Raw genomic sequence first — 22,572 nt, 5'->3', positions numbered from 1 at the left:
AAAATATTCAGCCCGTACTTGATACCGAATTCGAACCCGCAAATTTAGCTTCTACAGCTGCGCAAGGTGGCGACATGCCCAGCAGTAGGAAGATATGTTTCTGTTCCCTCCAAAGAGCACAGTTATCAAGTAACCTCCTACGAAATGTTTCGATGAGGTTGAAGCTTGGCTAATGAAAAGGGGCAAGATAAGTGCTACAAGCTCAGAACTCCACACATATTAATAACCCTTGAGACGTAGTCACGCGAGGAAACGCGGTAAAACGGCAACCGCTGATTCTTCCATCACACTCACCTCAGACCGAAATTTTCCCTCTGTCTGCAGGTGTGGGAAAGCACTTCACTTTCGCATTCATGTAGCATTCCAATGTTTTAGATGTTTAATGACCAAGTCACACGTCAATACAACCAATGTCTCCAAAAGGTGGTATTCACATTATCGCAGTCACAGCCACGATATAGTACACACAAGCACACCGCATACACAAGGCTCAGGCATAGCAGCAGGCGATGGTCGTGAAGTAAATGGCTCACCTGCTGCTTTCATATCCGTTATGCTGGAGTTTCCCCTTCGCCCAGTTCCTCATTGCCCCTTTCCATACAAATGGCCATTTCCCCTGGTCCATTGAACTGAACCTGTGCAGATGCATGTCCTTCCAAAAAATCCCCTTCCAAAATGCAAAGTGCCATGTCTTCCTTTCGCCGAGGTTTTGGTGGTCGTATACAACATCAGGGTGATATCGTCCTCATTTCCATGTGACTCTTCATGTCATGTGACCCCATGTCTCCATCGATGCAATCCTCATTCATAATAATACTTCGTTTCGAACCTCTTCATACGAGGTTCCTTTAATTCATCATAGGGGATAGGTAATAGGGTATGGCTAGGTACCCCACTTCTGCTTGCCCTCACTAGGGGCGCGGCTTCGTCTCTGCTTCCCGGATGTAGATCGTGTTGATGAACTAGCGCCGGTAGTGGCAATATTGCCAGACTCCGATACAGATAATCGGCTTCCGTGTCGTCGAGGTCCCTCCGCGGCGCTTTCGATGTTTTCCTTATTGGACATCAAGCTTTCGCTTCGGGGCATGCCTGTAGGGACGCCTAAGCTAGGTCGCGAGACATAGATTCCTGGGGTTCTAGGTGCTCTGCTCTTGCTAGAAGTCAAGCTGCTACCCGCCTGAATGTCGCTACTAGCTCGGCGGGGGCTACTGACCTGTGCGCTAGAATTGCTAGTGAGATCATCTCTGCTTTTAGGACGATATGCGACATGCTCACGCTCTGGGGCAAGAGAAGCAGCCGATCGTCTAGCGCTCGATGCCACTTCGATAAAGGCGGCAGACTGAGAGTGAGCGTGAGGACCACGCGGGGCTTGCGTAGGAGTAATGGGGACTGAGGTAGAGGAATGAAGGGAAGGGGGTGTATATATTCGTCTTCCTCCAGATCGCGCACGATTAGACGCTGCGGCCTGTGGCGCCGATGTAGGTACGGCAAACTGGTCGGGACCTCCATCTATAAGGGAGACCAGATCAGATGCTAGGTTTCGAACCAGCACAGCAGAATCCTTCTCAGCCAGGATTCTGATGGCATCCACCAGAGATCCAAGCTGCTTGTTTCGCAGATCTGCAAAGTAATCCGATTCTCGTGCCTCGAGTATGTTTCGGACGAGACGGAGTAGGTTCAAACGAACAACAGCCTTCTTGTGGGAAAGCTTCTGCGCTATTCCCGAATACATAGCTGATTTAGCCAGTGATGCGGCCAACGATGGGGAGATTCGAAGAACCTTGAGCAGAGGTTCCAAAAGATTAGGATCGAACGCGTTGATCTTGTGCGTGTTAAAACAAGAAACAATGGCGTCCGTGAACTGGCAGTTGATAAGATGACCTTCTACCTTGGCCGTCTCCTCTTGCAACCTAGTCTAATTGTCAGCGAATTTGTGCTGCTTTGAAAGTATGAGAGTGACCTACCAAACGAAAATAGCGTCCAGCGCAGTAACCTGCCAGTACTGATCTGCCAAGAGAGAGATGTAGAAGTCGAGGCCCTTATTCTGCCACAAGAATCGGCGTCCCTTGCTTCCCGAGTGGGCCATGTCGCACAAGATAGGTAGGGCGAATTCCTTCGGAGGACGGTCCGTCTTCATAATCTCCAATAACAATGGAATAATTCCATTGACAGCCGCATACTCTTGGCGGTCCTTGCTCAAACGGCAGAGGTTGAACATTGTGTTCAATACCTGGTTCGAAATCTCGCGGAAATGAGGATGGCCATTCTTCATGCTATTGCTGAGTAATTCGATAAGGAGATCAATAGCGTCTGCAGCGTGGAGAGCTTCAAGCGTCGTAGAGAGCATCGAGAGATTCTTGATGAATTTCAGCATCGTGATCTGATGGGCTGGTGTCATACGACGTAGATCCTTTAGGATGCCTAACCATCCATTAGCTTGAACCACAACGGTTATCTAGGTAAGCAAGAGCCACTTACTCTTTAACACTTGTCGGTCAGCCACCATCTCTTTAACATAGTTCTCAGCTTGCGAGAACAGATAGAAGATGTTCACTATACGACCTTCAATCAATTCCGTAAGCTCATTCTCAGAATCCTCGTCAAGGACACGATGGAGAACCAGAGCAAGAGGATCAAGGATCTTGCTTCGCGAGAAGATGCGACAGAAGTCATTCTTCGGGGTAGGTCCCTAAGTGCTGGTGTCAGTAGAGATATATGCGAAAAGATGGTGATAACAAACCTGAAGCTCAAACACACTCCAAATACCATTGACACCGATGAGCACAAGGTCTCTTGCACTGTCATAATCTTCATCTAAGAACTCCACCAGGACATTGAGACCGCCAGCACTAACAAACATCTGCAGTGTCAGGGTGGAAGTTTGATACATCTGTCTTACAAAGGCTGCAGCCTCTAAGCGGATTTCATTAGAGTATTGCCGGGCCGCAAACTTCGTGATGATCGGGATACCGCCAACGAAGCAAAGATTCTCTTGCAGCTCGATGTCATCTAAAATAATCTAACTTAAGGTCAGCTACCAGGTATTAACGAAAGCGAACACTTGATCTTCATACCGTGTTGACAACTTGCAGCAGTTGCAAGATCATTCGTTGCTTGCTCTTAGCGGTACATGGTTCAAGGATCTCGAGAATAGGAAGTAGTCCATGGGCGCTAATGATTAGATTCTTGACCTCTCTGTGCTCGTAAAGTAAACCTAGCTAAATTTGGGTATCAATATGTGAAATGCACATAGCTATCGAATGAAGAGGGTGATTAATACTGACCAAATCTCCCGACAATTCAAGAAGAGTCTCTTCACCCTCGGTGGTCTTAAGCGAACCGACGAGTTCTTCGATCTTCTCCGCAAGCCGCGCGGATCGGTCGCGGGCGATGTTTGCTTCTAGATCCATTTCGTCCCAATCTGGGTCCATAGATGCGAAAGGATCGTCTTCGTCCTCGTCATCGCCGAGCCAAGAGTTACTAGATAATCGCGATAGTACTAGATTACCGTCTTCAGATCCTCGATCGCTCTCTTCCTTTTCGGCCAAGTTGCCACCTGGTCCAAAGATGTCTGAGAAATCTTCGTCTTCTTCGTCCTCGGCAAACTTCTGGATCTCAATAGACGAATTTGACCTTTGCATAGGACGATCGGGAAGTACTGATGGTCGCGCCGAAGATTGCCTTCTTGAGGTTCCCGAGACGGGAGATTGCATAGAACGCGGCAAACTAGTGAGATCTGAAGGGTGAAAGAGTTGAGGCGTATCAGGCTGTAAATCAGATGAGCGACGCGATGTTTAGGGGAGGATCATATATATGAGCCGAGCCGTTTTAATTAAAGACGTACCTTTTTCGCTAAGTTCAATCGTTGGTTAAAAACACTGTCGTTATCATCGAAAAGATCTGAATAATCCTCCACCGATTGTTCCCTAAATGCCAGATCAGGGCGCGAAGGTAGCTCAAATTTGGTACCACCAAGTTGGCTTTTGGGTTGAGATTTCTCTCTCTGGTGACCATTTGTTGATCTTTTCCGGGGAGAGGACTTCGGCGGTTGCTGCTTAGAATCGGTCTTTTCAGGCTTGGGTGTCATCTTCCAGTTGGGTCGGATCGTCTTCTCCTGTGGATCTTCCTCTTGAATGGGCGGTACTTTTTTCATTGTCATAAGCTCGCCATCATAGTCATTGTCCCAGTTAACAGAAATCTCACGCGAGTTATCCATAGATGCGAAAGCTTTCAGACGATCAGCCGAAAGCAAGCCACCAAAGTGGTCCTGGGGCTTCATAGGAAGCCTCAAGGCATTGGGTGAGAACGTCGTTGCAAAATCATCGTCCCAATTGTCGTCATCTAAGAAAGCAATGTAAGTAAAGTGCTAGATAATAAATATGCATAAGCATGTATGAGTACGTACCTGCAAGTTCGGGAGATCGAAAGTCTTCGGCGGTGAGCTTTGGCTTTCCGAGAGGAAAGGGCGCTTTCGAAGGCGTCGGCATGTTAGACCTAGGCTGGTCTTGTGACGTGAATCGAGATGTAGGGTGACCATGATGCAAAGGCATTGAAGAGTCGGATCCTCCAGAAGCTCTAAGGTTGGTTTCAGAGGAGGTGAGAGCTTTATTCCATTGTTTAACCTCCTCGACCGCCTGACTGAAGTTGCCAGGTGCTTTGGCCACCGGAGCGTCACTCCGACGGCAGCCCACAATCCAATTATGCTTCAAAAGCTTTCTTGCGGAGACACGTAAATTGGGGTCCTTCTGAAAGCACTGTATAAGAAAATCTCGCGCCGCCTAAACCACAGTTAGTCTCGACTCTAGCAGCTATGAAGCGAACGGTGTGACAATTACGAACCGAAGATACCCCTTCAGGAAGAGGTGGATGGTCATCGTTAACGATAGCAAATAATGCGGGCATCGCCTGAAGATGGTAGTACGGAGGTTTGCCAGATAATAGCTCGATGACGGTACATCCCAAACTCCAGATATCAGAAGCCGGCGTGGCACCGGAAAGCTCAATTATCTCCGGGGCCATCCAGTACGGGGTTCCTACTACTTGAGCTTCCTTGTCGGGTCCGGCGAGGGTACTAGTCGATACGCCGAAGTCTGCAAGCTTAACTTTGCCGTCTTTAGTCGTTAATATGTTGGCGCCTTTGATGTCTCTGTGAATAACACCCTGGTCGTGCAGATACTGAAGACCTTGGAGAACCTGGGTCATGTATACTCCAACCAAGTTCTCCGGGAACTTGCCATAAGCCTTGCATATCGAGTGTAGAGAACCATTTTCGCAGTACCTAACTTCCGTCAGTACCATAGGCATGCTGGTGGGCGACAAGCATAAAACGTAGATATAACGTACTCTAGGATAATATTGAGGCAGTCCGTTGATTTGACAAACCCAATGTATTTAACGATGTTATCGTGCTAGACAACATCAGTGATCAAGACAATGCCAGTAGCGACGATCTCGTCAACAGAGAGGAAGGGTTCCCTTACATTCAAATTCTTCAAGAGGTCGATCTCAGCCTAATGTATATCACATCAGCCTCCCATGTCCCTATATATGGGTGTATTATAGCAGCAGTATACCTCAATCATTCGAAGTTCACTCTTTGGTAGGTTCACCAACTTGATCTGTTTTACCGCCACGGCCTCGCCGGTGCCCCAATGGATGGCCTTGTAGACGGAGCCAAAAGCTCCTTTGCCTAGACATTCTCCTAGACGCTATAGCGAACCCAGTCAGCCCAGCGCCAAACACACACAACACTTATGCCGATGAGGTAGTAAGGTAGTAAGGTAGTCAGGTAGGCATGGATTAAACGTACATAATCTCTTAGACCTGGATCTTGTAAGGCCTTCTCTCGTCCGCCGCTTTCCTTTCTTGGGGTATTAGGTGTTCTGTCGTGTCTGGCCGCGACGGCAGCTTGGGGTTTTCCGTTTACTGCGCTGTAACGTCTATCGCCCGAGGCCGAACCGTTGGATGGATGGGGGCCATGCCCCGAGCTAGGCGCCATGGCCACGTTGTGTACAATGTCGTCTCCCCCTCCCTAGGCCCTGGATGCGGTCGTCTATCGAGATTCGTCGAAGCGGAAGCGTGAAGGAGGGGCGGTGCACGCGTCGTGGGCGGCCGTAAGGTCAGGAGTTTCTTTTCACATTCCACCTATACCAAATGTCTTCTCTTCCCACCAATGCTAGGATAATGCAGCTCTATGTCGAGTAAACGGGTCGTTGATCGTTAAATTGTTAATCGTTCTCGGTGGGGGCGTGTCTGTCGAGATTGGCAGACGGAGACGGGTGGGTTGGTAAACTGGTAGATTGGTAGACGGCAGCTTAACCAATTTCTATTTTTAAAAAGAGGGACTCAAAGGTCAGGTCAAGATCAGGTAAAGGTCGTTGTGAAACGAAAAAGAAAAAAGAAAAAAAACCAGCCTAAGCCTAAGCCTCAAAAAAGCTTCGTTGCCATGAATTCCCCAAATCTTGATTCCCGATGTGGGGAGAGGAAGGTTGCAAGGTAGCAGGGTCGCATGTATGGATTATTTGTGCGTGGGAAAGAATTCGGGCGTCCAATGACAACTTCCCCTTGCTGGTTGCTTGTTCCTGGAATGTTTCAAGATGCTGCAGCATAATTGGGTAGCTTACCTAGGTACGTACTGATAATGCTATTGTTGCCATAGGGCGAATTTCAGGCACGCCTCAAGTTTATAGCGGGGTATCGGGGACTACCTAAGTAAAGCAGCTACTGCAGCCTGCCTTGAGTTAAACATTTGAGACCCTGTACTTACCGTGATAGGTAATGTTATGTACTTAAAGATGTTTAGTAGTTACATGGGTGTCTAGCGTGACAGCGCCTACTGGTAGATATAGGGGCATAGTATGAAGACAACAACATTGGAACTTATAAACAAATACCTAGCAGATAGCACATGGGCACATAATAAACCTGAATTTCCCCGGTAATTCAGTGAACATGTTTATATTAAGTATAGGCCTCCTCAACGGAAAGGTGCCTGTACTGAGTATAGAGGACATAGTCTGTCCTTGCCCTGACATTAGGGCTTCGTAACTCAAACATAGAACTCAGCACTCATACTATATGTATGATAGTACACGACACAAGGCCAACCGTACGGTTCCTTTCCCTTTCTTTCCTTTTCTTCCCGATCCGGTTTAGTATCCCTTAACTCAGTGGAACGCATCATCGTGTTCACAGTGCAGCATTTTCCAGAACGCCATTATTAACCCACAAAACCACCAAGCGCCCTCCCCACCGAAGACTCCGTTTTGCCCTTCGCAATGTAATCATAGAATGCAATCATGACTGGCTGTTCCGATTCCTAAAAACGCCTGCATAGTTCCTAGTTATCTCCCTCCCACGACATGGAGCGACTGAGGCCAGCTCGCTCCCACCATTCGTCCGGGATATCTTCTCGAGAAGCAAGACGGCGGATGATAGCATGCATACTTGAGATGAATGCCAAGTCGTCGGGAGAACTGGTAGGATTAGCTCCCAGGGCTTCAATGTCTGGTCCTATGCCGTTCCGCCAATCATCAGATGATCCTTCCAGTTCGCTAACAGGATCACAAGGGGGTTCAGCCGCCTCTCCAGGACTAGTGATAGATGTGCGAGATGAGGGAATGGTAGGATTCTGAGATGCTGAAGTTGAAGCAGTAGTTGAAGCGAACGAGGAGCCGACGCTGGGAGGCTGAGGATCTGGGGTTAATGTGGTGAGTAGGTTATCCCACAATCCATCACCCTCAGGGCTCAAGCTACGATCACGATCGCCTAGGCCGTCGACACTTACACCTGGTCTGCGTCTACCCCGACCAGGCCGACCACGAGAGGGATTGATACGGGAACGACGATAATGACGCAAGGTTTGCTCAGATCGCCGGGTCGGAACCCGGATAACGTCAGTCAGAGGGAAAGATACTGGAGCGTAGTGCATCTGCACACGGTCCCCAACCCCCTCATACGGTGGGGTGTCGCGACTTCGATCAGGTGCATGGGGGATAGCGAACCTTGCTGACGTTGTCGACTCAGGGTTAGTGCTCTCAGCCGATTGCTCACGATCAAGCGCTTCAGATAAGTCCTGAATCACGAGTGGTTCCCGGGCTGACAGGTACGACACAACCTGATCGAGGGCACGTGCGTCTTGAGTAGGTGGAGTGTAGGTACGGGTATGAAGCGCATCACGAAGCGCGTCAGGCTCATAGCTCTCTTCTGGGCTGTCGAAAATGGTACGAAGGTTGGGAGCTCTCTGAGTTTCGCCATCGTCATTGTCGAATAGTTCGCTCATCTGACGTAGGCGGCGTTCACGAGCCTCACGGAGTTGACGACGTCGAGGAGATAAGGTGGTGCGGCGCGGTGAAGGTACATGAGCAATTGGCGATCGAGCGATTACGGGATGGGCAGGGGATCTTGTCGTAGATCGACGAGGGGCGCTGTCTTCAGGTTCACGCCAGAGTCTGGTTTTAAGATGTGTTAGCAAGAAAATAGTCAATGATAGTATCAATATGTGCAAATGGTGGATGAATTGCATTTCAAAGCAACGGGAAATTGGCAAATTGATGCAGATTGACGTCAGAATCATTTGCGGTGCTATCCGTGATAACGCGGGTGCAAAGAGACGCGTCATGATGATAATACTTACGGTAGACCCATTTTGGCGTGCGCGTGTGGTAACGGTTAACGGTCAGCCAGGCAACGTGCGACTTCGCTAGGATGGAAATCGCGCGCAACGTGAAGCTAAATAGCCGTAGCGAATGAGATAATCGGGACTGCGGCGACAATGATATCGATTGTCGCGTTGTCGCAGAAGTGTGGGTTGTTAATTGCCAGAAATGTAGAGGGAGAATCGACAGGGACTAATTTCAGCGACCAAGAATTAGGAGAAAAAGAAGGAGATAGGTATTAACGGCGTGCGGCAATCCACGATAGTATCTATCATCAATTGCGACGACCGTGCAGATTGGATCCTGGGTACTGTTGTGGAATAACAACAATGAAAGAATCAAAAATGGGAGAAAAAGACCGAATTGATCTGGTAGGTTAACCTTGAAGGTAAAAGGTTGTAAGTGGGAAGTGGGAGAGTTGCGATGGGATAGAAAGCCGGGTTTAAGTGGACTGTGCGTTCGCGCAGTTGAAAGATCTAATCATCCAATTGAAGGTACGTATCTACGTTACCTATACAAGATACGTTAGTACTCACTTGTAACCTGAAACTGGATGATAGCGCTAGTTAAATCTCACCAAAGTCGGTATCTTTCTAGGTACATATATGTACACGACCGACATGCACCACAGCCTTACCATTGACATCCAAATTAGGTATAGCTAGGACTTTAAACAGGTACGTCCCCACAATAATACATCGATCCCTGATTGAGTTTATTTTATTCCCAGCCAAATCAATAGGCTGAGAATTATTTATCATCTTACAACTTACAAGCAGTATATATCCTACTGTCATATTTCATACGATACTTCCACATCTACCAGTATATGACTCATATTGTGAACACATTACCCCCATAACAGAAATTGTAGGCGCCTGCCAAGTAACAATCAACTCAATTCACCTCAGACCGTACTCCTGAGTTTGCTACGTGCCAAGCTATCTATCTACGCACGTACGGCTTTCAGAAGTATTCAGCATCACCATGATGGTGAACCTCGGGCTAGCACGAATCACGGCCTTGCTCAAGCAGACACCACAAACATGGAAAGCCATCCATGTCGCTGGAACAAATGGCAAGGGCTCCATATGTGCGTATCTGACCGCCATGCTACGTGCCAATCAAATATCGTGCGGCAGGTTCACCTCGCCTCATCTCATCGATCCTCGAGATTGCATCACCATCAACGATAGTGTCGTGTCTGAGAGCAAATTCAAGCACTTCGAAGACTTGGTCAAGAGGAGAAATGAGGAGCAATGTCTTGGCGCGAGCGAATTTGAGCTGCTCACGGCCACGGCTTTTGAGATATTTGAGTCGGAGAAAGTCGAGGTTGGTATAATCGAAGTAGGGTTAGGCGGAAGACTGGATGCGACAAATGCACTAAAACATAAGCGTGTCACTGTCATTTCCAAAATTGGTATCGACCATCAATCTTTTCTAGGAAATACTATCGAGGAGATCGCTCTTCAAAAGGCCGGCATTATGCGGCAAGGGGTGACCTGTGTCGTGGATGGCAGCAACCCTGGTTCTGTATTGGGTGTTCTAAAGAAGCATGCCGAAGAAACAGGTAGCCACGTTCAATTTACAGATCCGGAGTCGGATACGCTTGTCAAGAAGTTGAGGGATAACCTTGAGCCACATCAACGCCAGAATCTTGCATGTGCCCATGAAGCATTCCGACTCGCGTATCCTCAACTTGCCAGCTCTACAGATATCCTTGCATCCGCTGCCCGAGATATGGTATGGCCTGGACGGCTTCAGCAATTGAGTATCGAGAAGTTAACTGGCAGGAAAGAAAATGTTCTCCTGGATGGGGCACACAACCCTCAATCAGCAGAAGTGCTCTCGACCTTCGTTGAGAAACATCTACGATCTCAAGGCAAACCCATTACTTGGGTGCTTGCCGCCACACAAGGAAAAGATGTATCAGAAATGTTCAAATTATTGTTACGTGATGGGGATTCTATAGTTACAGTCGAATTCGGGCCTGTGGATCAGATGCCTTGGGTTCGACCAACAGATTCGGCAGCATTACTCAACGCGGCGAGCAAATGCGTTACAATTGCTTCGCAGTCCGATGCGTCCACGAATGTGCGCTCGGCCCTCAACTGGGCAAGCCAAGCTGCGAACGAAGGCCCGCTTGTTATTGCCGGAAGTCTTTACCTGGTGTCTGATATCTTTAAATTGCTTAGGACTAATTAAGGGCAAACATGAAGCAACGGCTTCTAACTCCTAAGGCCAATTCGCATAGCGGTCCACGACATAACTACCTTACGCGGTTTAGAGTCAAATTAACCCGGGTATGAAACTAGGAGATTCTAACAGATTATGGCATATTGGAGGCGATATATGCTTCGGAAATTGTCAAAGATCGGATTGTTTCGTAAGTTTAATGAACGAGAAACGGGCAAACTCTAGGAATAACGTCAGTCAGGGAATCTTCAACGAATATTTCGCTCAGATATTTGGCAAAGTACAGTTGGGCCATTAAAGAGGCCGCGACTCAACTTAAAATAAGAGGATCAACTCCTCTTAGTGTTATTGAAATATAGCAGGCATAATAAAAGTCTGTCATACCCAGTAGTTCTAACACTTGAAGCTTGTCCACGTTAGAATATGCTTAATTCATGAACGGGGTTGAATATCCCACTTAGGTAGGTATAATTGATAATCGTATACTACGTACGTAAATATACACTTAACCGGTCGATTTCGTTTACTGCGGCTAGAATGCTTCCACCAGAACCCCGTATTTCATACCATCGTCAACCCTACTACGCAGTAAAAGCAAGATGCACAGTCCCAATATACATAATGACCTCCGAACCCCCTAAAAACTTAATCATCGTATGCTGTCACGGCATATGGCTTGGCGGCCCTTCACTTGGCCGTGGCGAGGATGAATGGCTGATCGCGGGATTCCAAAAAGGCGAAACGCCAACCTTCGTCGAGCATATCAAGACTGGATTGCGCATCTTGAAAGAAGATAAGGGTTCTGTATTGATGTTTTCCGGGTGGGTTCTTGGTTCTTATACAGACTATTCGAAACTGCCACAACTGTTGAGATGTCGATTAATCCAAGGTCGCCATCACACCAATCTTTTTGAGGCAAACATTCGAATTGACTTATCCTTCATTACTTTCTTATGTCAAAATATGAAGTATTGACGATGTATCCATAGTGGCCCCACGAGGAAAGAGACCCGTCTATCTGAAGCGCAGAGTTATGCCGATCTCGCCAGCGCCAACTTATATTTTGGAATCTTATCTGAAGCCGAAGCGGCGGGGCGGATATCCTGCGAAGAGCGGGCTTTAGACTCGTACTACAACGTGCTATTTTCGCTCATCAAATTTTGGGAAGATCACGGAAGGTGGCCGGAGAAATTGACGTTAGTGAGCCACGCCTTCAAACGCGAGCGTCTCGTCGATTGTCACTGCGGCGCTATCGGTTTTCCTTTAGACCGCGTCGACTTCGTCGGCGTGGACCCGCCAGGCATGGTCGACGGGTCAAACCAGGCCGCCATCAAAGGTATCGTTGAGGCAATTACGCAGTGGAATGAAGACCCCCACGGCAAAGGCGAGCTCCTAGCTGGTAAGCGCAGGAAACGAAACCCGTGGGGAATTCCGCAGACGCTCTTTGCCAACGAAGAAGATCGAGCTCGCAGCGGTGTGAAGTCGATGTTTGCAGAGGGAGAAGAATGTCTTATAGAAGGGGTTTCCCAACCATGGTCAAACCAATGATATCTCTTGATTATCACATCTTTTTGATTTTATTTGTAAGTAACTAAGCTAAATTTTAGGAGCTGCGGCCTCATCCTTGCTATCCTTGCTATCCGCCAGCGCCACCGTGTCAAGGACAAACCGCACAGCGTCTTTCTTCATCTCCGTACTGAATTCGTGGCCCACACCCGGGTAAACGTTGTCTTCGACGTAAATACCTCCATCGGAGTACCAGCTGTTTGTGGCAATCTTGAAGAATTGCATGAATGGCTCGCTGATTCTGTACGGGACGAGCTTGTCTGCTCCGCCGGAGAGGACTTGAAACCTCTTTTTGGAGACCCTCGAGTCAAGTATGGGGCGGAAGGTTGCGGAATCCTTAGCTGATAGGGCCTTGTCTCGACTGTTGAACAAGATGCTCCTTGGATCATACTTGTTGCACGCCTTGATCAATGACTCCGGGAAGTCTTTGCTGCCAAAGAAAGATTGACCGTCTTTCTCCATGAAAGTTTGCAGTTTTGATAGTCGTGCGCGATCTTTCATGAGATCTGCGATTGTCAGCACCTATCTTACGATATTCATCATGTTCTGCGTGATCACTTGCTCCATTTTCATGGCGAACCGGGTATTAGACTTACATGAATAATCAGGACACCCAATCACCATGACACCAGCCGTGACTCTAGGATCCGCGAACAAGAGTTGCCAAGCCGAATGCCCACCTAGGCTGACGCCTAGGACTAGGTTGTGATCGATATGCCTCTTCCCGCCATTGGATGCGGCACCGGGACCATCCCCAGCGCCGAAAAGATGGCCCTCTATTAAATCGAGCAAGTGAATCGTGTCCACAACTGTGCCCGTGATGATCCCAAACATGTCCTGAGCACTATCCAGAAACAGGGGTTAGCGAGCCAATGTCTGGCTTTTAGGGTCAATTGCAGCGTGCTCAGTTCCCAAGGCGCGTCGAGACTTACTGCGTCGGATTTCCTCTCCGCCAGTCATCGTTTGCCCGTGCGTCCACGAGCCGCGTGCCGTGGTTTCGCTGGTCGAAAGCGACAGCGATCAAGCCGCGCTCAGAGGACGACTTCTGGTGATATGCGGATAGAATTTGGTCGGCGACATTCGTCATGTCATCTTTAGATCGTAGCCTCGGGTGATGCAGCCATAGACACGATATTTTACTCGCGCCCTCTGGCAACTCGGACAATCCGTATACGTTCACTTTCAGGCCAGCGATTGTGAGTATTACGCATGACACACTCGGGACAGAGCTTAAAGACCCCGCCAGAGGGTTATTTGTTTCCGCCATTCCTGTTCGGTCTTCGTATTGCGGATGGTTTCTAGAACGAGATGCGGGCGAGCCGCCAGAAAGAAGCCGGAACATCCCTCGTAGGTGAATGTAATCGAGTCGTGTATTTATGATATGAAGGCTGAGACACTTGAAATGTTGTAGCTACCTGGCAGTTGACTTATGTTCAGTTTACTGGCTGCACATTCCGGAATATCCACTGCGGGGTCGAAAATTATGTTAGATCGGCAAGCACCGACATGGTTAAGACACCGATATTTCGAACAAACGAGGTAGGTACGGTGGTATATGATCTAGATATCGCGAAGAGGGTGGTCGACTTGTTCTCGGAATTTTTGTAAACCTTACCTAGGTACAAGTATCCACACTGCTTGCTCCCTAACTTATTGACCCCGTTCCTTCCTATATGGTATACCCTCTCGCGTCGGTATAGCTGCATTTTGATTGTCTGAGACCCCCTGTTAGGTAGCATTCCCTCTTATGCCTAGGTACCTACCTACATATGTACATATCAACCTCTGGCTACTTCCTCTAATTCAAAGACTAATTTTAATGCACTAACTCCAATAGGTGCTTAGAATTATCACCCGGGATCCTGCCGGACAATGTCAACCGATTGCGGTCGCAATTGCCCGAGTCGTGCGACCGCAGACGGCACCTACGGCGCTGATGGTTAGAGTGGGGAGTAGCTAGGACCGGGTCGTAGTTGACCGCCTTCTCAGTATGAACAACTGGACGTACAATCGATTGGAGTACAGCCCTAACCAGCTAGCCAGCCTCAACATTGGCGTCAGGGTCCAATTGGACACAGCCACATTCAGCCCTATCCCGCCCCGTAATAATCCTAACCCATGGATGTCTGCCTATTGGATGTATTCTCAACTCATCATGATATGACTCCTTGCCGTTAAGAACACCTAAACAAGTTTATTATCTCACAGTTTGCTTGGATATTGAAATCTGTTCATTGACTTCCCGCTTTGTATTTGCCGTTTTCAGTACTTCAATACCTAGCAATGTGGCCATTCCCATTAGACCTAAGAGATCAAAGATCGCAGATCTCATACTGTGCCGCAGTCCAAGCCGCTGGCTCACCGTTGTCCCCGCCATAATGGCGTGGGTGGCATGATTTAGGCATCTTCTATTATCTTGTTTTATATAAAGCAACCATATGCGCCCCTTGCAAATCATCAGCCATCACTCTGGTTTGATTGTCTTATCTCATTAATACAATCAACATCAGATTCCTACTCAGTCTATCCCTGTATTCCGCATCACGAAAGCGGGATAAACCAGAAATGGCAGACTCTCTCGTAAAGACGAATTACGTCTCCAAAGACGTCGCCGTCCCCTCCGACTTCCTCCGCGCCGACCCCCCGGACGCGGAGCCCATAACCTTCACGCAGATTGACTTCGCCCGCACGCCCGTCCCGGAGTTCAAGGGTCTGTACGCGGTAGTCCTCGACCACGTGCTCAGCCCGTCGGAGTGCGCGCAGCTGCTCGAGTACGCGGAATCCAGCGTCTCGGACGAGAACCGGAACAAGGCGACGGGGTCGGCGTGGTCGCCGGCCCTCGTCAGCGCCGGCGGCGGCTACGAGGTCAGCAGCCCGTCGTACCGCAACAGCGACCGCATCATCTGGGACAACCAGGACATGGTGGACCGGCTGTGGGCGCGGCTCGAGCGCGTGCCCGAGATCAGGGAGGGTCTGCTCTCCTTCACGCAGGAGCCGAACCGCGTCGTCCTTAGGGCGCGGGGCGAGAAGGACGCGCGCGCCGAGCCGCTGGTGTGGGATTTCCACAAGGTGAATAAGCGCATGCGCTTCCTGAAGTACGGGAAAGACCAGTTCTTCCGCGCGCACTGCGACTCCCCGTACGGCGAGGTCACGGCGGACAAGCACTCCGTGATGACGCATTTCACGCTGCACCTGTACCTGAACGATTCGAGGCAAGAGGTTGGGGAGAAGTCCGAGTTGGTCGGGGGCGCGACGTCGTTCTTGTCGTCGAATCTGGAGCGCAGGGTTGACGTCGATCCCAAGGCTGGGAGGGTTCTGATTTTCCAGCATAGGCGGCTGTATCACTCCGGCGATGAGGTGAAGGCTGGGACTAAGTATACGATGAGGACGGATCTCATGTATCGGCAACGGCTCCCGCAACCTAAACCTAACGAGGCGACTAATTAGGTAGACTGAAGGATTTCATGGTGCGATTCTTTGTTTTTCTAGCGTTACTAGCATATTACCTAGGAATGTTCATGATATGTTCATGAGTTTGATATTATGTATTCCAGTGTCTATACCAGAATGTTAGCATTAAAAGCTATATGAGATTCATGTCGTCGCAACTCACCCTCAAACCTGACTCCAAGCCTCTTTACCACAGTATCAACCCTCCGTAATACCCAACATCTCGTAACACTCAACACCGAGCTCATATCAAGGCCATATCTCCCTAATACCCTTAAGCACCTTACAATCCGCCTTATGCCCCATCTCATTCCACCCGCGTACCTGGCACTCCTTACTACAATACGCAACAACACCACACCCCGTACACCGCATCAACTTCCGCTCTCCCTCGCCCTCAACCTCCCCCTCCTTCCCACACGCCGCACACCCCTTCTTCTTCTCCCCACCCCCCTCCTCCTCCTCATCCACCAACGCCCCCAACCCAACCACCCTCTCCAAACTCGCCGGCAAAACCCTCACCTCCCTCCCCCGTCCCTCCGACACGCGCACAAGCGCCTTTTTGCCCTCTCCCCGATCCGTCCGCGCCGCCCGCGGCACGACCAGCGTGTGCCCCTTGCGGAAGCGCAGCTTGGTCCCGTCGCTGCCGTCCAAGCCGTGGTGGTCGCCGTCGTCGAACGTCACGGCGAAGTCGGTGCCCGACCTGTCGCGGACGACTAGCGTGGGTTTGGTGATCGTCATGTTTTCCTTGATCTGGGCTAGGAGGAACCATGATGGTGTTGGGGGAGAGGGGGTGGAAGAGGGGGGGAGCTCGGCGAATGTGGGGAATGTTTGGGGGTTGGTGAAGTTTGGCATTTTTGAGATGAGATTGGGTGTCTCGGGTTTCTTTTTTTTTTTTTTTTTTTGCTTTTTATGTTCGTCTTGGTCCTTTTCAGGCAGATGTTGTGATGACTTTTGGTGGCTTGTAGTGGTTTAGTGCTTGGCAACGCGAAGATCCACTTTCTAGAAGCCTATTATGATCATTCGCCTGGAGAGAGAAACAAATGTCGATTGAGAAAATGAGTTAACTTCTATTCTATGATATGTCGTTTAATTAATTTCTCATTTGAATCCAGGCCTTTTGAAAGTAGAGGAAGATTACTATGATTTCTTGTCATTTACGAAACGAGTCTGATATATCGTGAGCTGAAACACGGGGTGCTCGGTGTGGGGCGGTTAAGGGGCTCCACGAGTTCTCAAATGGATTTATTTCCTAGGTACCTTTTTATTTTATTTTTAAACTACAGTTTCTATCTCCCTTCAAATTAGGTTGGTGTAAAATACATATATCTTTCAATAAAACCTTTCCCGGCGTACCAGTATGCAAACGAGTCTCTACAGTCCAAGTAACGGGAGAGCAGGTGATGGGTGTTCGTTATAAATTTGATGGGGGGTTTTTGGAGTAAGAAAAATCTCCAGTTGCAGTTGGTCAACGTGTTTTCGCATCGCCTACCAATTACTCAGAAGCTACAACGAATAAGGCGGCTTTTTTGATATCGTAGTATTCACATTTCAGGTTAATCTCCTCTATTCGACGGCGTACCTGTAGGCTTACAAGTGATGACACTGAGGTTGCCCAACTCCAGAGCAGAGTGCTGCCTTACTGATATGTCCTTCAAATTCTCAATCCGCCATTTCAATACGTGATCTATAATAGCAGACTTGATATGTGAATTCGTCTTACAGTTTAATATGTCAGGAAATGCTGTCGGCTTTGGTTTTCAGGCCGATGTCGCCAATACGGGGTCCCTTCTCCATACCCTTACAGGCAGGGCCCTGAAAGCTATGAGCGACGGTGGAGTCGATTTCTACTCAGTTATTTCCGCAATCACTCTAGGCAAGGGAATCATTGTACGGGAATCCCTAGGAAACACGGTGCGCTCACACATCTTGTCGAAAGGTGGTTTCCACTCCGTCCTATCGAAAGCTCTAAGCATCGGTTGGGGCCATAAGGGGCTCGCAGTTGAGATGACAAATACGAAAGCGGGAACAAATGCTCTTCTCCTAGTTGGAGCACTCGCTACCGGTTCGAGTTACTATCGAGCTGCCCAGTGCTTCTCGGAACTTCTTTCTTTGCGTGGCTGCGAGCCTGATACATTGCCTAATGTCGATGTGTTGAAGCACATGATCGAGTACTTCGCCCCGTTTGTTTACGACCTTGGGTTTTCAAAGGTTTTTGAGAATGTCACAACGACTGCAATGCGCATGATAAATATACAGGCCCGCGACTATACCCAAGCGTTTGATCGTCTTACAATCCACGGCGATGTTGCGGGTGTTACTGGTGGCATCAATCAACTCCTTCTTACCTCTCAGAAAGGGGAGAGTCAATACTTCATTACAAGAATGAGAGGCGCTTGGTTCGCTGCATTTGCAGCTCATATTCTCGGGATGGCAGTCGAGCTACGGCTTAATGATACCGTACTTTGGGCATCCGCAGGGAACAATGGGACCGCCATCTTTGAGTTGGGCGAGCATCAAATCAGCCAATTGTCAGTCCAGTCAATTTCCAATCATCGAATTGAGTTGCTGGACCCCTCAGACCGTGGAAGCGATGACAAAATGGTGGTGGAACATCTGGTCGGGGAAATGTTTGAGTCCTTCGTTGCTCGAGAGCCAAAGATCGATCCCGCCATCTGGGAAGGTGTACGCCGCGGTATATGTCAAATTTCATCTAACAAACTCGCAAGATACTTTTCCGATAACTTGCCCAGAGATACCTTCAAACACGAAGATGCGCTTAGGGAAACCCTCGAGGCATTTGGATTCGACGCTACAATCGCCGACTCGGCGGTGTCTTGCCCGAAACCTGGAGACGATCGCTTCCATTTAGATATTTTAGATGACGATTTACGGAAAGCGTTATCTATAACTTGCGGCTGGCATGGGGGTCATCATGGCCTTTTGCGCTGTTCGCTACGGGATGGCTGCTTATGCAAATATGTCGGCGAAGTCATATATTTCTTTGTGGAATTCGTAATGAATTTGTAAGCAACTCCTTTACTGAAGGTATCCTTACTCATCGACCGGGGGTCAGGTCTTCTTGATGTCTTTTCCTAATTTATCTAGTGCCTGTGGGTTGAGTACTGATCTCCGCTGTTGTGATAGTATGTGGTGCCGTTTTGATGCGAAATCTGTTAGAATCCGTGATGACTTGTTTGAAAGTGACACTCACGAAGGCATATTTGCTAGTTGGACCATGCATACGCCTGACATAAAGAAGATCATGGCCAATATAATGATGATCACCTGCGGAGAGAATACCGATCAACTGAACAGATGGGCCCAAGACCCGGTCGAAGAATGCTATACTAGTATGCTTGGGTTTTCAGGCGGGAGATACACCGTCGGCTATACCTTTTTGCTACAAAACGACTGTTACGATAACCAGGGGCGCTTCATATCGTTATGGCCCGGCCGAGCTTCTGTTAATAATGCAATGAGGCCGGTTATAACGGAAGAATCCGATTATTGTTCGCCAACATTACAACTATCTCCCCTTTCAACAGTCGCTCCGGGTTCTTTTCTTGAACCTCATTATCGCCCTTCAGATGTAAGTGTTTGTATGAGCGTGTCCATGAACGAACATTCGATTTTGGTAGAGTTTCGGCTTCGGTATGAGAAGCGCATTTCGGACCCTCTTCCTTTAGCAAGCTCTGTCGGGTCCCTAGTGGGCTCACATATTCTGTGGTGTCCACATGATCCCAAGGCCAGATTCAGAGTAGAGAAGGGTCAGATTTTGGCAGTTGATGGATTCTACTCCTCCAACCCCAACAGGCGTACCACTGATGGCAATAATCGCACCGTTACACAATTGTTTGCTCTGCATGGCAATAAGCTTGAACAGGCTGTCATGGCAGGATATCTTGGGAGACATCACTGTATAATTCAAACGCTGGGATGTTTAAAGTGCTGTGTTTCGGCAGCTGAGAACTCCGACTGTGGCACATATGTGATTATGGGAGGATAGACCTGCATTGATCAGAAATGTTGAAATGTTCTGTACAATATTATTCTCCTGTCGACTATACTTCGCATGACCACATCGAGTACCGTTTACTGATTGAAAATTAACAACTTCGGCGCCAAGCGTGAGAAGTATAGCCATAAGTAAAGGCAACAAACGGGATTTAAAAGATTGGGAAAACCCATACTCTCCTATCATTATGACTTTTCTAGAGTACTAACATAACTTTCGGTGTCCAAAACCACCTCCAAACAATTCATCCTGGTATTAAACCTGATCAGGACCTAGAAAACCCCTATCTGCGGGGTGTCGCGTGTCGAAAATTAAGCCGCGAAACAAAAAACAATATTTCCTTATTCCGCAACAGGAAAACACTCGCCAAGGCCAATACCAAACGCCTCATGCCTCCAGAGTCCTACACTCTATCCTATCTTCTTTCCATCCTAGACGCCGCCGCAGATGTCCTGCTGGAGTGAGATCCCTAAAGTACGATGTCGCAACGCATTTTCCACCGACAAGTATACATGTTATTAGACGAAAATTTAGCTCGTACTTGCGAGCATTGATGATGTCGTAAGTCGGTTTACGCCCCGATACTCATCCAAGCGAATGTGCCGGCGGCGGAAGCAAGAACAAGCGCGGTTAGGATTCCAGCGCCTGCCCGGTCTCCCGTAGTTATCGGCGCCGGAGCGTTGGTGAAAGAGTCGCTCCCAGATCCAGCATTTGGGTCACCTTCGCTAGTACCGCCGGTAGCATTAGTGACCGGCGCTTTCGCTTTCGCAACCAACAGAGAAGAGACTGCTCCTAGCACATTCATCGTCTGGCCAGCACCGACGCTGTTGTCGAATGTACCGCTAGCCCACCCAAATCCGCAAGTTTTTCCGTCAGGTGGTCCGGTACATTGGTTCACGGCAGCCTGGGCTGACTTCTGTAGGACAGGCAGGATCTTCGAGGACGTAATCGGCGCAATCTGCGTCACAGTAGTCATCCATCGGTGTAAGTAGCCTTTGAAACTCAACATGTCCGTCGTACAAGTCATGTGTTCCTCGCATGCGATTTCATAAGCCACATCATTTTTGAAGAAGTCACGGATTGTTGCGTCGATAAGGCTGTTGAGTCGTGATTCCCATTTCGAGTCGCCATCAGTCTATGAGAAGTGTCAGTACAAGTAGCAGGAGAATGGTCTGGCAACACCTACAAAATTGTACATGTAAGCAGCTCCTAAGAGGTAGACTGCATTGTTGTACGAAAATTGGGCCTTGTTGATATCGGTACAGTTGGTCTCGACGTGAGCGCCATCGTAGATCTTGTATTCCGAATCCATGAATCCGACACCCTGGACCCAATCCCATGTCTTCTCGGCCCAGTCGGCATACGTTTGGTTGTTTAGATACCGTGCCAAGCGTGCGCCAAGGTTGAAGAAGCATCCGTTGGCGATACCTAGATCTTATAAGTCTTACGTGCATTAGGAATAAGTGGGGTGCCACCTACTGTTCTTGTAATCGTATCCATTGTTAGAAAAGGGAATCTGCCATCTCAAACCACCGTTGCAGGTGTTATCATGACGACCGGGATCGGCTTGAGTGTTGAAGACTGCTTGAGCTAGGGCTAGCCATCCGGGTTGACCAGCGGGAGGGTTCGGAAAGTTGGCCTCGGCTGCGAGCATAGCAGACATCCCCCAAAATCCCTGATCATCATTACCCAGCGAAGCTGTGACATTGGGAGGCATATAGTCCTTGTTCGGGCCAACCTGCCAAAGCATGGCTTGGGTTACCACGTCGTTGTAGGTGGTGTCGCCGGTATAATGCCAGTAGTCGATCATAGCTCCCCAAAGTGCGCCACCTTCCCACCAGTAGTAATCACCCGCGGGAGGAGGACCTGGAAGGATACCAGGCGTCTGTCCTGATTCATTTCCGTGATAGTAACTCATGACATTTTGAGCGAGGATTTTCGACGTCGAAATAATGTCATCTAGAACAGAACTGGAAGTTAGCTTGGAGACTAAGAAGACCCCCTAAGTTTACGGTAGAGTTTAAATGATATATAGACGACAGATCATACCATCCGAATCTATTTTGAGAGTTTGCGCGGCAATCAGATCGCCCGTTAATAAGAGCGCGACGGGGAGGGCGCGCGAAAGACGGGAAGCCATTGTGCTGGTGATCAGAAAAGATGGCGTAAATCAAATGCAAACGAGTGACGGAGTTGGAATCAAGGGAAAACGAAGGTCGCGACCGAATCTATCGCCCTCAGCGGTTGTCGATAACGTCAATCGGAATTATGGAGTCGAATGATATGTCGAATGGTGTAATATGAATGTGGAATCTTTTCCGGCACAATTGAGGTTTGGGTTTGGTCTAAGATTTGGATTCAGGAAAAGAATGAATGGAGTTGAGAAGGCAGTAGTTTCCCGAATTGCTTTCCTGCTCATTCACAACGGCAGGTTTTGGTGTAATGTAACATGTACGAAGTACGTACTCAGGTACTATCAATAGTAAGACATCGTAATGGGCAGGTGATGTAGCCACTGTATGTAAGCACTGTAACAAGGTTGACCGTCCATACTAAATTCTGCTAAATCCCCATGATCTGTATCGACTAACTGATCTTTGACACTGTGGGGTTAAGAGGGGAACAGGAGGGAAACGACGGGAAACAGCAGCACCGAATGACGATTGGTAGACCCACAGCCAAGCG

The 22,572-nt window shown here is 48.7% G+C and overlaps 8 protein-coding genes across 8 annotated transcripts; 3 read left to right on the top strand and 5 right to left on the bottom strand.

The window, feature by feature from the left end:
- Positions 1-755: 755 nt before the first annotated feature.
- On the bottom strand, positions 756-6,208 carry F4807DRAFT_293163 (cell division control protein). Its single transcript, XM_047994849.1, has 13 exons — positions 5,810-6,208; positions 5,574-5,708; positions 5,481-5,510; positions 5,344-5,408; positions 4,840-5,278; positions 4,406-4,778; positions 3,845-4,341; positions 3,285-3,767; positions 3,075-3,218; positions 2,741-3,019; positions 2,479-2,689; positions 1,965-2,421; positions 756-1,910 (listed from the first exon to the last, which is right to left on the bottom strand). The coding sequence occupies exons 1-13, from the start codon at positions 5,996-5,998 to the stop codon at positions 884-886; spliced, it is 4,329 nt and encodes a 1,442-aa protein (XP_047849685.1). The 5' UTR covers positions 5,999-6,208; the 3' UTR covers positions 756-883.
- Positions 6,209-6,941: 733 nt separating this feature from the next.
- Positions 6,942-9,054, bottom strand: F4807DRAFT_444199 (uncharacterized protein). Its single transcript, XM_047999629.1, has 2 exons — positions 8,636-9,054; positions 6,942-8,450 (listed from the first exon to the last, which is right to left on the bottom strand). Exons 1-2 carry the CDS (start codon positions 8,644-8,646, stop codon positions 7,340-7,342), a joined length of 1,122 nt encoding a protein of 373 aa, XP_047849684.1. The 5' UTR covers positions 8,647-9,054; the 3' UTR covers positions 6,942-7,339.
- Positions 9,055-9,647: 593 nt separating this feature from the next.
- On the top strand, positions 9,648-12,671 carry F4807DRAFT_471287 (FolC bifunctional protein; the record flags this gene model as incomplete). Its single annotated transcript, XM_048002911.1, has 3 exons — positions 9,648-10,828; positions 11,453-11,674; positions 11,843-12,671. The coding sequence occupies 3 exons, from the start codon at positions 9,648-9,650 to the stop codon at positions 12,399-12,401; spliced, it is 1,962 nt and encodes a 653-aa protein (XP_047849683.1). The 3' UTR covers positions 12,402-12,671.
- Positions 12,450-13,686, bottom strand: F4807DRAFT_454169 (Alpha/Beta hydrolase protein; the record flags this gene model as incomplete). Its single annotated transcript, XM_048000543.1, has 3 exons — positions 12,450-12,925; positions 13,016-13,263; positions 13,352-13,686. The coding sequence occupies 3 exons, from the start codon at positions 13,684-13,686 to the stop codon at positions 12,450-12,452; spliced, it is 1,059 nt and encodes a 352-aa protein (XP_047849682.1).
- Positions 13,687-14,529: 843 nt separating this feature from the next.
- Positions 14,530-15,964, top strand: F4807DRAFT_293034 (uncharacterized protein). Its single transcript, XM_047994848.1, has one exon. The coding sequence runs from the start codon at positions 14,985-14,987 to the stop codon at positions 15,864-15,866; it is 882 nt and encodes a 293-aa protein (XP_047849681.1). The 5' UTR covers positions 14,530-14,984; the 3' UTR covers positions 15,867-15,964.
- F4807DRAFT_471283 (uncharacterized protein) lies at positions 15,922-16,724 on the bottom strand (the record flags this gene model as incomplete). The annotated part of the gene is made up of 1 exon (XM_048002910.1): positions 15,922-16,724. One exon carries the CDS (start codon positions 16,722-16,724, stop codon positions 16,119-16,121), a length of 606 nt encoding a protein of 201 aa, XP_047849680.1. The 3' UTR covers positions 15,922-16,118.
- Positions 16,725-17,427: 703 nt separating this feature from the next.
- On the top strand, positions 17,428-20,448 carry F4807DRAFT_292987 (uncharacterized protein). Its single transcript, XM_047994847.1, has 2 exons — positions 17,428-18,895; positions 19,017-20,448. Exons 1-2 carry the CDS (start codon positions 17,601-17,603, stop codon positions 19,876-19,878), a joined length of 2,157 nt encoding a protein of 718 aa, XP_047849679.1. The 5' UTR covers positions 17,428-17,600; the 3' UTR covers positions 19,879-20,448.
- On the bottom strand, positions 20,169-22,540 carry F4807DRAFT_292972 (glycoside hydrolase family 76 protein). The gene is made up of 4 exons (XM_047994846.1): positions 21,937-22,540; positions 21,367-21,846; positions 21,074-21,315; positions 20,169-21,022 (listed from the first exon to the last, which is right to left on the bottom strand). Exons 1-4 carry the CDS (start codon positions 22,025-22,027, stop codon positions 20,459-20,461), a joined length of 1,377 nt encoding a protein of 458 aa, XP_047849678.1. The 5' UTR covers positions 22,028-22,540; the 3' UTR covers positions 20,169-20,458.
- Between the last annotated feature and the right edge of the window lie 32 nt (positions 22,541-22,572).

This window comes from Annulohypoxylon truncatum (genome assembly GCF_022578515.1).
Source record: "Annulohypoxylon truncatum strain CBS 140777 unplaced genomic scaffold F4807scaffold_46, whole genome shotgun sequence".
NCBI classification, from domain to species: domain Eukaryota; kingdom Fungi; phylum Ascomycota; class Sordariomycetes; order Xylariales; family Hypoxylaceae; genus Annulohypoxylon; species Annulohypoxylon truncatum.
Note: the sequence above shows the minus strand (reverse complement) of the source record. Positions and strands in the feature narration are given on the sequence as shown.

Coding starts and splice junctions, on each gene's coding strand:
- F4807DRAFT_292987 (XM_047994847.1), top strand. CDS start 17,601: ATGTCAGGAAATGCTGTCGGCTTTGGTTTTCAGGCCGATGTCGCCAAT. Junction 18,896..19,016: donor GTGGAATTCGTAATGAATTT/GTAAGCAACTCC, acceptor CTGTTGTGATAG/TATGTGGTGCCGTTTTGATG.
- F4807DRAFT_293034 (XM_047994848.1), top strand. CDS start 14,985: ATGGCAGACTCTCTCGTAAAGACGAATTACGTCTCCAAAGACGTCGCC.
- F4807DRAFT_293163 (XM_047994849.1), bottom strand. CDS start 5,998: ATGGCGCCTAGCTCGGGGCATGGCCCCCATCCATCCAACGGTTCGGCC. Junction 2,690..2,740: donor GGAGTGTGTTTGAGCTTCAG/GTTTGTTATCAC, acceptor ACCAGCACTTAG/GGACCTACCCCGAAGAATGA. Junction 2,422..2,478: donor TGACCGACAAGTGTTAAAGA/GTAAGTGGCTCT, acceptor ATGGATGGTTAG/GCATCCTAAAGGATCTACGT.
- F4807DRAFT_292972 (XM_047994846.1), bottom strand. CDS start 22,027: ATGGCTTCCCGTCTTTCGCGCGCCCTCCCCGTCGCGCTCTTATTAACG. Junction 21,847..21,936: donor TCTCAAAATAGATTCGGATG/GTATGATCTGTC, acceptor GTTCTGTTCTAG/ATGACATTATTTCGACGTCG. Junction 21,316..21,366: donor TGGATACGATTACAAGAACA/GTAGGTGGCACC, acceptor TATAAGATCTAG/GTATCGCCAACGGATGCTTC.